At 40.9% G+C, this 12,174-nt stretch overlaps 1 protein-coding gene across 10 annotated transcripts in view; it reads right to left on the reverse strand.

The window, feature by feature from the left end:
• The window catches only part of PPFIA4 (PTPRF interacting protein alpha 4), a 106,755-nt gene that overhangs the window by 70,123 nt on the left and 24,458 nt on the right, over window positions 1-12,174 (reverse strand). For all 10 annotated transcript variants that reach the window (XM_060277209.1, XM_060277207.1, XM_060277204.1 and 7 more), the window contains exon 2: window positions 4,381-5,256. In XM_060277209.1, coding sequence (XP_060133192.1) covers window positions 4,381-4,617 — 237 coding nt within the window. In that variant the 5' untranslated portion in view covers window positions 4,618-5,256. The remainder of the gene's footprint in view (window positions 1-4,380; window positions 5,257-12,174) is intronic.

Below are 12,174 nucleotides of genomic sequence, written 5' to 3' on the forward strand. Positions count from 1 at the left end.
GAGAGAGAGAGAGAGAGAGAGAGAGAGAGAGAGAGAGCGCTAGCATAAATAAAACTTTACCCTGGGCACCAGCTATGGGTCTTCCCTAGATTTCAGCACCACCTGCTGGTACTACCACGCCACAACAGTGTACCAAACCTGTTCAGCTTCCCCTCAGTTATCAGGGGTGGATTTTCATGAGAATAAGCACTCTATAGCATCACAGTATTAATGTTAGGGTACATGTAGAAAAAAATGCTAATTATGAATTTGCACTGAATACAATTATTGTGTCAAAAAAGTTTATTAAAACTTTCATGAGTTTAGGTACTTGTGCAAAGGGCACACACAAAGTCAATGCTGGGAAGAGTTTGTAGCACTGCTTTTGACAATCTGTTTATAAACATACTGCAAAAAGATGGTAAATTCTTCATATCCTACAGTGTTACGTGCTAGCTTAGAACTTCACATTTGGCTCTCCCTCACGTAAAAGGTAGTAATACAGGTAACTCGCATCTTACACAAGGGTTATGCTCCTGGTCATTGAGTGTATAAGCAAAATTGTATAAAGCCAGGGCAACCTCTTGAAACCTCAAAAAATATTGCTGCACTTACCAATGAGGAACAAATGCAGCTCTTAGTCTCCCTCCTCCTCTTTTTTGCTGATAGATGCTTTGGGGGATTTTGTGTGGAAGAGATAAAGTGCTTGGCTGTGGTTTGGAACCACAGGTGGGTTGCGTGGGCTCATCTAATGCTGCTACTGGTGGTTTCCTCGTCAGAAACATGGCCATTGGCAACTGCCACTGTTGTTTCTTGGGTTTGTCAAGCATTTCCTTTTATGGTCTCATAGTGCCTGTAATGTCACAAATGATCTTGATCTTGAGGCTGCATTCCATGGAGGCATCAAACTCTGGAATCAGATCGTTTGTGTGCTTTGTTACTTGAAAGAGTTTATAAAAGTTATGCAGGCTCCAGCTTGCTGTCTCATGCTCACCGTCCTCATCCTCACATTCTGAACTTGATCTGACCAGTTCCTCAAGCTCTTCAACAGTCAATACCTGTTGGCCCCAAATTAGCTTTTCCCCTAAATATGCTCAACAAAGCCATCACCACCCACTTGCCTGGCCATCTGCACAATGTCCTCAAGCACAGTGGCAATGCTTGGAAATCCCTCAAAATCATGCACATGCATGTTCTGTCAGCATGCATTCACTGTTTCAGTCCTGATTGCATTCACTGTCTGTTTGATGTAGGTGACGCAATAGGCAATATTGAAGTATCCATCACATTGATCATCCAAGAGAAGGTGAGCTTCATGTAAGCAACCTTGAAGCGGTGAATCACACCATGATCCAGAGGCTTGATGAAGCAAAGCAGAGTGCCTTGGGCTACCCAGAAGCAGTATCCACAAGCAGCATCACTTTAAACTCCAGGTGTTTCTCCTTGAGGCTCTCTCCGTTCCTTCCAGTCCAGAAATGATGAAAAAGTCATCCAAGCCTTTTTGTTGGATTGCCAAACCACAGGAAGGAGACCTGTACGGCAAGCCTGGCTTTATTAGACATCCAGCCACTTTGCCAGAGAGCAGCAGAGTCACTGGATCTTTTGCAAGCCAGGGACTTGTTTTTCAGCTTTGGCAATGTATGTCACCTCAGGCATTTTCTTCCAGAACAGCCCCATCTTGTCTGCACTGAAGACTTGCAATGAAGATATACCTTGTCATACATCAGCATCTTTAGTTGCACGTGGTATGTTTTTGCAGCCTCTTGTCTGCAGATGCAGTTTCCCCAGTCATTTGGACATCCATGAGGTTGAAGTGGATCTTAAAGCTGTTACGCCAAACTGGGCTGGCTTTCCACAACTGTGGTGGAAGGTTTGAAGCGGACATAGAGACTAAGAGCCTTTTGGAACAAGATGCTGCCCACCACAGGAACACATTTACAATTCATGTCTTCCAGCCACAAATTCAATGCCTTCTCCATCGTCACCAAGGCCTTGACCTGGCTGGTCTTTTCAGTTAGTGGTATGCTTGCTGCCACAAATCTCCCCACAAATCTCCTTATGCACCTTGATGGCACAGGGGCTGGACCTTCAAAAGTCCAGCACAACCACTTTCTCTTCCAGCATGGGAGCCACCCTCTGCTTCTTTGGTTTCTCAGCAGCTGAAGACAATGATACCTTGTGTTTGGGGGCTGTTCTGCAGTCTGCAATTCTCTCAAAGTACCTCCTCCACACTCCAACCTCCCGCAATGTCTTTTCAAACTCCTCCACAAGTCTCTCTGGCCTCCTCCACTCTCTCTCCAACCACCTCCCAAACTCTCTGCTATCTCCTCCACTCTCCTCCACACTCCAATTACTCTCTCAACCACTCTCCCAAAGACTGACGGATTGCTGGCCGTTTTTTCCTCACTCTTACTCCTCCTCCCCGCCCCCATGCACAAATTTTATTTAATTATTTTCTGATGTTATTTAATTATTTTCTGATGTTCAGCATAAAGCTGTAATCAAGTATAAGATGCAAGTTACCTTTACCTCATTTAATTAGTTACAGAATAACCTTCACTACATGTACATACACATCATGAACGATCCAACAGGTAGCACACTGCTGCATCAAATTCCATGAAGGTTGAGTCAGGAGGGAATCACAGAATTGTAGAGCTGGATGGAATCCCAAGGATCATTTAGTCCAACCCCCTGCAATGCAGGACTATGCAGCTGTCCCAAACAGGGACTGAACCTGCAACCTTGGCATTATCAGCACAACACTCTAAACAACTGAGCTATACAGGCTGACTTAGGAAAAAATGAGAACCAGAATTAAAAGGACTACAAATATCAGAGGAATTCTGTTATTGGCACACTACTAGTTAAGGTGTTAGAAATTAATTAGAACAACTCTGGAAATAAAACTGCAAACAATTATGACTGAACAGTTCTTTTCCTTGGAATTTAGCCTGGGGCAATGAGGCAGTCTCCAGTTTTAAATAAATAGCTACAAGACAATAAAGACCAACATTCAGTTGCTAAATGTAGTATTTTACATGTGGCAACTGGCCAATTCCCCAAGAACCAGATTTTATGTTCCTTACACAAGCTTTCAGAACAGCCTTCCTGGGCATTAAGCTCCATTGCAATCACAGACATGGGTGCAGTTATGGCCATTTGTGACCAAGGCCTGTAATTCCTGAGCCCCACAAATCCTGCTTGGAACTGCATGATAAATAGACATATGAAGTTATGACTGTATATATAAAGTTACTACAGCATGTATAACAATGTCTAGTTTTTCTCCAACAAACAATCAGCTGGAAAAGTACAGTGGAACCTCGGTTTATGAACACCTCGGTTTACGAATTTTCGGTTTACAAACGCCGCGGACCCATCTGGAACGGATTAATTCACTTTCCATTACTTTCAATGGGAAAGTTTGCTTCAGTTTATGACCGCTTCAGTTTATGAACAGACTTCTGGAACCAATTACACCCATGCTTCGGGTTAAGTACGCTTCAGGTTGAGTACTCCGCGGACTGTCTGGAACAGATTAATCCACTTTCCATTACTTTCAATGGGAAAGTTCGCTTCAGTTTATGAACGCTTCAGTTTATGAACAGACTTCCGGAACCAATTGTGTTCATAAACCGAGGTACCACTGTAGCTGTATTGAGCACTCCCAAATGGTAAAACTACTCATTCACAGGGAACTGCAAGCCCCTCCAGAAGAGGCAACCCACCTGCTCCTAGGCTGACTATCAACTCCACTTTATCTTAATTACATTTAAGCTTTTTCTCAGAGAATCCACACACCTGGATCCAAGGACAAGGATAAAAAGAGTTAGGCATCACTGATGATATACTGTATGTCACCTCAGGTTCCCTTATGTTCTTACCCACAAGTTTCATATGGATGTTAAATTTCATATGGACGTTAAATTTCTTAGAAGGCAAGATTAGACTCTTATTACATCCAACAGGATGAATTTCAGTGAAGCCAACTGGTGGTCTTCCAGCACTATCTCCTAGTCAGAGCAAAACCACTGTAGAGTTGTGCCAGTCAGTACAGAAAGACACTGTTGTCGATGCTATTGAAATATTGGGAGCAAGAAAGTATTAACACCTTGCTAAAGCAGGAAATGCAGTATTATGTAATACCCGCTATAAGCAGCTATGCAGTCAATTTAGAAGGAAATTAGAATAGGTTTCAAAACGCCATCTCCAGCAAGCACCTACAGTGATGAGAAACCAATGCATTATGCATTACATTCATGTCCAACTTTAGCCATATCCTCTCAAATTAGACTAAGAAAGTCATGCCCTCTGTCCTGGCATGCCAGTATCTTTGCCCATGACTTTTCCTGCTGTTACCATCTTTTAGTTTCTACAAAATCGGTGCATTTATCTTACCTGAGGTAAAGCAGAGTTCAGTTGCCTCTGCAGCTGGTCTCTCTCATGCACGGTCTCCTGTAGCCGGCCCTGAGTCACAGACAGAGTCTCACGTGTTTCCCGAAGAGTCTCTAGCAGCTTGTCTCTCTCATCAAGCATATTCACCATCAGCTGTTCAAAGTTGGCATCAGAATCAGAGCCCGGCTGTGACCCCAAGGGGTCACTCTCGCTGATGGTGGGCATTACCTCACACATCATGGCAACACTTGGCAAATGCCCCGCGTTACAGTAAGAAAAGAGACTGGCAGGGAATTCCTCCTCAGGATGCCTCTTAAGGCTCTATAAACAGTAAGCTAAGGTCACATGGTTACTGTAGCCAACTGCAGGTTGTGGCATCTGTCAAATGCAGGCTGCATGGTAAGGTCCGTAAACCCTCCATTTCTCTTTGCAAACAGCTGAAGTTTACATTACATCTATCAACATCTGAAAAGGTCATCAGAGCATTTTTAACATCAAATACATAAAGTAATTAAGACCAGCAAGACCCCAGGACTGAAGGGTAATCCTGTGAGGGTTGTTCCAGATAACTCTGGCATATATTCCTGAGACCCCTCCAGTGATGGTCACCAGCCATGGCAGAGCTCTCTGTCATTCAGAAAACAGGATGTCCCCTTTCAACACACATACACACACACATTTGCTGCCTTGAAAGATTCAGAAGTATTAGGAAGCCCATGAAATATTTCATTTTCCTTGATATCGTTAGCAGGAAGTCAGCTTAGACAGGTCAGCCAATGGCTTGTGAAGTCTTGAGTGGCATCGGAGCAGACTGGTCACTCTCCCAGCAAGGTTACGCCTTTGCGAAATAGCTGTCGTACTTCGCTCTTGATCTAGAATCTGTGAAAAAAGAACATTTTATGCATTAGGAAAGTGTCCATCTATTGCTTTGCAATTTTTTTCCTCTCAAGAACTTAAGATTAGTATATTGCCTTTTTTATTTCCATGAGATAATCCAAAAGAGGGTGTTTTTACAGCAAGCTGCACTACAGGTTTCAATTAACTTGTTTACCATCTGTTTCTTGTTACCACCCTTAATTTAGACATGATATTTCTATGTATAGATTCTAGATGCTATGAACCACTTCCCCTCATTTCGATTGTTTTTATCATGTTTGAGGTTCTATTTCCTCAGCCCATTTTTATAAGGATGTGTCTTGGAATTAAGTATCACGTTCACTAGCATCATTCCACCACATTTCCAAAGAATATTGTTTACATTATTTCTATTTTCTATCTTAGTTATTGGCCTTTCTGCATGTCCAGATAACAGGTACAATAAAAAAGCAGTAATGTTTATTATTTATTGAGCACTTATAGTAAGTAGGTATGATACAAGCTGAATAAAAATACAAGGACCTGCCACAAAGCTTAATTCAAATAAACAGAAAAGAAAAAAAGTGGAGGAGTAAAAATAATAAAGTCGAGATACACTATATCAATTAAAATGTTCTTGTAAGAATCAATGAGATGCAGATGATCAGATGATCATGCTTTGATATATAATACACCGCAGGTACAAGGACTAGCTAATGAATGGACGTAAAACTGATTTAAACAAAAGAAAATGTAAAGCTTTTTTTAAAAAAGGAGAAAGAACCAGAAATATGCAAAAACAGGGAGGACAGAGAAAATAAATAAATAGTAGTAGTAACAGTAACAACAACAACAACAACAACAACAACAATTTTGTATTCATACCCCGCCATTCCATGCCATATTTGTGGCTTAATAGAAACTCTATCAGCCAGCTCTACAAAGGAAGGGAAAGCATTATTTCACATTCCTGCTAGGTAAGCCATAACTACAGTGGTACCTCAGGTTAAGAACTTAATTTGTTCTGGAGGTCCGTTCTTAACCTGAAACTGTTCTTAACCTGAGGTACCATTTTAGCTAATGGGGCCTCCTGCTGCTGCTGCGCCACCAATGCACAATTTCTGTTCTCATCCTGAAGCAAAGTTCTTAACCTGAGATACTATTTCTGGGTTAGCAGAGTCTGTAACCTGAAGCGTCTGTAACCCGAGGTACCACTGTATTAGCAATAGGGACTCTCCAGATTACAAGAGAGTGGGCAGATTTATGTTAAGAGACTTTTAGATATCCTCTTTTTAAACTGTATGGGGCTTTAAAGAGAATAACCAGCACAGAAACACATCAGTAGCCAGTGCAGATAACACAACTCAACCATCTCCCCCAATCACAGACTCAGGTATGTGGTGCTTCTGCTGTGTGTAGGTGCTCATATACCCACATATGTAGACACACACATGCCTGTGGACTAAGTAGACTTTTGTCCTTTCCAATTCTATGATTTAGTAATTCCTGGGCTAGCAACTTCAGGCACTGTTACACCAGTGCAATGAATTGTTTTAGCATCAAAATAAAATCAGTAACAAGCTCAGAAATCAGTTATCTTCTCAGGAATGATTATCCACACAAAAAGGAAAGAGTTGCAAGGCGAATCTATCCATAAATTTGATGAAAAATATACTCAAGGGGGAAATTTATCACATTGTTAGAGTCATTCAAGCTGAAACTGCTTCTGTTACAAGAAGATAAATGTCAAGCATTTCTGGGAAGAGGTTTTTCAGCACCACTTTACCCGGAAAGAGGGTACTGGATGCCACCAGCAGAAGACAATATGCATTCTCAGGAAAAAACAGTCTGAAATTTATTAATATGTAAATACAGATTCCAATGCCAAGCTTTACTGAAGAGGATGCTACTGAATGCTAGAGCTGCATGAAGATCCTGATCAGCTCAAGTTATTGTAGTCTTCATATTTGACATAGCAGAATGTTGGAGATAGCACCATCACTGACAGCGTGTTTGTGCATTCCTTCCAGAGACTGAAGTCAGTATGCTTTAATGATAGACTTTTCTGCTGATGGAGAGAAAGTATTGACTAGGAAAGAAAGCAATATTTATTTACAAACAGATTAGTATCTCACTATTATAATGCAAAATCTTTACTCAGGATGATTTACTATCCTTAAAGCAATAAGCTAACAAACACACACAATACACATAAGAGTATAAAGGAAACCAGAGACAAAAGTCTTCTGGAATATAAGTTTCCACTGCCTGGCAAACAATGGCAAGAGGGCACCCGGATCTGTTCCAGTACCACCAGAGCAGGTTTGGGAGGGTATGTGTGGGGTGGGAGTGGGGGTGGGGAGATCAAGGGGAAATTCCATTATGTGAGCAGGTTATTCTACAAGCACCATTATTGTGAAGGATACAACCCTTAATTTCACAGAGTATGCTTTCCTGATCATTAGTTATAACAGGAACATTTTCATGAACATTGCTGCCTGCCTCTTAAACCTTGACCATGTTTAATTCTTGAATGAGTGAGTCATGCCTTAACCACTGAAGCTGGGGTAGCCAACATGGACGCAATGGCAACTTTGATAACTTTCCCTGGTTCACAGAAAGCCACACATACCTACAATAAGCACACACAAAACCCCAAAATAATATGCAGTCATCACCAGGCCACTAATGAATACCTGGGTGAACAGGTGAGTTTTATCCAGGCACCAAAATGCCAGTAAAACTGCTGCCAGGCATACCTCTTGGAAGAGGATGTTCCCAAGTCAGGGTACTACCCCTTATATTCTTGTAACTTCCATGTATATGCCGTTCTACCAAGAAGGATGCTTTAAATACAGTATTTGTTACCTTGCCTTTCAATCAAATAATTATCAAGGCACCTTAACAATTCAAATGTTTGAAATCTGACACAATGAAGATGGGGTGTTCCACTTATTAAGACAGTGCACAATATTTGTGACAAAAAAGAATGGGGTTACAAGTATTGGTCAAGAATATTTTCAGTTTTACGGTAACTCTTCCTTGGATACAATGGTTCAGATTCAAGCCATATACCCTATGACATGAAATGCATTCCAGCTATGAGCTGTACAATTTGTAACCACAAAGAGGCTGACATATAGAAACTGATTTCATTTTGTTATCTTTGCATCACACATTCTGAATAAATAAGTATGACAGCAGCAGACCAAGAATGCAAACCTCAAGACTTCTCATCATGTCCTGGAATAGAAACTAGAGCTAGCTTGCATTCTTGGATGTTTAGGACAGAGCAGACCTCACTCTAACTCCAGAATACCTGGTTAGGAAGTAAAGCGGGCAATTTTCTTCTCTTTTGCCCCTTTTTGTTTACTTGTTTTCACCAGACCGCTTAACATTCTGCATCTCTACTGCCCTCACCCGTAGACTAAAATTATAGATGCACATACTGTAATTGGTCCAACTTTTGATTCCTTTAGACTTTCCGCACTCCCCACAGCAGAAACGAGAAATGCCTGGAAAAATAATAATGGTGAAATCTAGCTGTGACTGGGGGAAAGCAGGACTTTAATACTTTACCCCTGTCTTAACCCAGATTTGCCAGGGGGTAGGGGTATTTTCTTTGAAAGAAAAGCTACTATTGTTGCGAATAGTAGATGCAGGGTCCCCAAACAGATTGCAATCACAACAGGAGGCAAATAGTTAAGCCTCCTTATCCCATTGCTAGGGTCCCAAACAGCATCAAGGCCCAACACCTACCATGTACTTTTTTAAAGCCATTCACACATTCATTGATTTTAGTGGTTTTGTGCAAATAATAATAATAATAATAGAAATACTAGAAATAATAATAATAATACTAGAAATTATTATTAATAATAATAGAAATACTTTATTTATACCCTGCCCATCTGGCTGGGTTATCCCAACCACTCTAGGTGGCTTCCAATACATATAAAACATAATAAAATGTCAAACATTAAAAACTTCCCTATACAGGGCTGCCTTCAGATGTCTTCTAAAAGTCAGATACTGTAGTTCTTTATCTCCTTGACGTCCAATTAGAGGGTGTTCCACAGGGAGGGAGATACTGTGTAAAGAGCTAGCACCTTCAGAACCTTCAATGTGAATATTCTCTCCCCCCTAACCTGCAAAATAGGAGAGACTCTAAAAATAATTTCTTCTGTATAAGATAATGAAATGAGAGTTAGTGGAAGAAGATCCTTCTCTGGCGAATAATCCTGTCCCATAATTTTCTATATGGGAGAAAGGCCAACTTAGTTTTTTAAATGTGTAAATCAAGAAGTAATCAGCTAGCATATTATGTCCCATCTCTCTGATATAGAGGAGTCACAAGGAAACAGGTTACTGGATCCAACTTTTACCTGGACCCCATGGAAAAGTGTGTGCTCACATGTGAAGATAATTCTACACTGGAGGGTTCTTCTCAGTTGAGCTGTCACTTTTCCTGAAAGTATGAGTAACAGCTCAGGATGACATAAGCAGCAATGGAAAGAGCTAGGGGGCTCAGTTGTACTGCACCAAAGAAGGAAGCAAAGAAGAGCTGAAACTCCAGATTCAGGTAGGTAGCTGTGTTGCTCTGACGCAGTCAAAATAAATAAATAAATTGTCCAGTAGCACCTTAGAGACCAACTAAGTTTGCTCTGGGTATAAGCATTCGTGTGCATGTACACTTCCTCAGATACACGTGTATCTGAAGAAGTGTGCATGCACATGAAAGCTTATACCCAGAACAAACTTATTTTACATCCAGCCCACTTTGAATTCTTCAGCAAACCTCACATTCATATGCTCAATAAAAACATAATTCATTGACACAGAGAGAGCATCAGAAAAAGGAAACTATATCTTTCAGTTGCTTTTTCAGAAAGCCATATGCTTCAAGCAATCTTGTAGAAATACTATTTCCTAAAGAAAACAAAGAGAATAATCATAACGGTTGTTCCATAGCCAAGCAATTCAAAAAATGCAGCACTGTATATACCACTGGTGTTAAACATTTATATATGCATTTAAAACAACTGACTAGAGTAAAATGTGATACACAAGTTGTTTTTTAGGATCAGCTTTCTGCAAATGATAAAAAGAGACTAAAAAAAGACCAATCCTAGCCGCTGCCAGATGGCTGATGGACATGGCAGTGTGGTGCAGCCACCACCACATCCACAGTCCTGCTGCTCATGCCAGCCAGGGTGGAAGGCAAGGAAACTCATGCCAGCTGTGTTTAGGGCTGGGTGAAATGAGCCCTCTGCCCCATCCTCCACTGCAAGTGCAAAAGATTGGGGATTTGAATTGCAGTCAAGTAAAAAATCTCTCCAATGATAAAAAGAACCACCGCTTACTTCCCAAGCTATAGAAATAGGAATAGGAGAAACAGATTCACCAGACAGCAAAGCATATACTGTTGTCTAACTCTAATTTAAGGTAGTCATTAAGATACAGCATTTTCTGGCAATATTCCAACAACAGGTAAACAAAGCACTTACCAGTCCCAACTCTGACTTCACTCACTGGCTAAAAACAGGCAGGAGCCGTCAGTCTGGCTCATTTAACAAAAACAGCACATTATACTTCATAATTTCTTTCTAGAAGGACTAGAAACTTAAATTTAGAAAGAAGAAAAAGAAAGCTCAGAGCCTGGTGCCCCATTCTGGGACACCAATTAAGGCCAATGCAGGAATTGGGTTGGTAACCCCTGTCCTAATTCACAAGCCTCCACCAAGTACCCCAGGGGCATCTAGTCCATCCTCCTGCAATGCACTTTAATCAGGAAGTAGTAGAAATAAAGAGTGGAAGCAATGGAATAAACTGAAATAGCAGAATTCAACAATGGCAATTCATGGTTCATAGGTTTATGTTTCAAATGTTAACAGTCCCAGTTAACAATGTACAGTATACAAATAACTTTGGGTGGCCATCAGCTATAGGGAGCCCTAATTCTGCACATACTGTACCTATAAATCCACCAGCAGCAATATGGCTCTTATAGGGTTACAATACTGTAAATATTTACATTGTGTGTCTCTGATCTAAACAATACTTCAGCAGTCAAGCTAAACATTTTGTCTCTTTTGACTTGCAAGCCTGAGAAAGTATTCTGTATTGGGGTGAACCAATGAAAAGTGGAAGTACCACTTGGTAATGAGTGAGGACTAAATATAAAAAGTCATTTACAGGCAAGCTTCCAAGCTGAAGACTACACAGTTTCAAAGAATTATTGATTAAATAATGTCAGAACTACCAAGGACCACTGATAAATGATAATATGCTGCAGAGTCCGAGGTGTTGCTTTTCTGGCTACTCCAGCCAAAGGAAAGATCAATGTTCTAATCAAAACTCAACATTCTACCATGGATTCTGGATAGGAAGCCACAAAATGCAGCTCAGAGACTACAAAGCAAATGCACAGCTTTAAATGGGGGAAAGCCTTCCTTATTTCAGAAATGAGAAGTGGTGCCAGCACTTATTTACCATTCAACTTTCAGACATCAATGCAGAAGGAGCTCCCAGTGTCATGCAAGTGCCAATATATCAGTGAGTAATTATCAGTATCACTGTGGAAATGGAGCAGCTCTGCAGCTAAAGCAGTCACTGCTTTCTCAACACACAATTCCTCCTCTGCATTACTGAGATCATGACAACAAGTGCTAATTTATTCAGAGTCACCAGCACTGAGCAGCACTACTGAAGTCTATGCTTTAACACACTAAAGCTTTGATGAGACAAATAATTATCCCTTGCTCTTCATCATTTGCAAGCTTTAACATATCACACCCCCTGCCTTAGCACCCAAGTCACAGTGGGGAGTGATTTCACCCTCTGGAACATAGACAAGAAAACTGTTCTTGAGAAGGAGGGGTCTGGCCACCCATTCTATTTGGAAAATGAAAAAAGCCAGCATCAATAAGAGCATTTGCCACC

The sequence above is a fragment of the Zootoca vivipara genome, chromosome 7, assembly GCF_963506605.1.
Source record: "Zootoca vivipara chromosome 7, rZooViv1.1, whole genome shotgun sequence".
Lineage (NCBI taxonomy): Eukaryota > Metazoa > Chordata > Lepidosauria > Squamata > Lacertidae > Zootoca > Zootoca vivipara.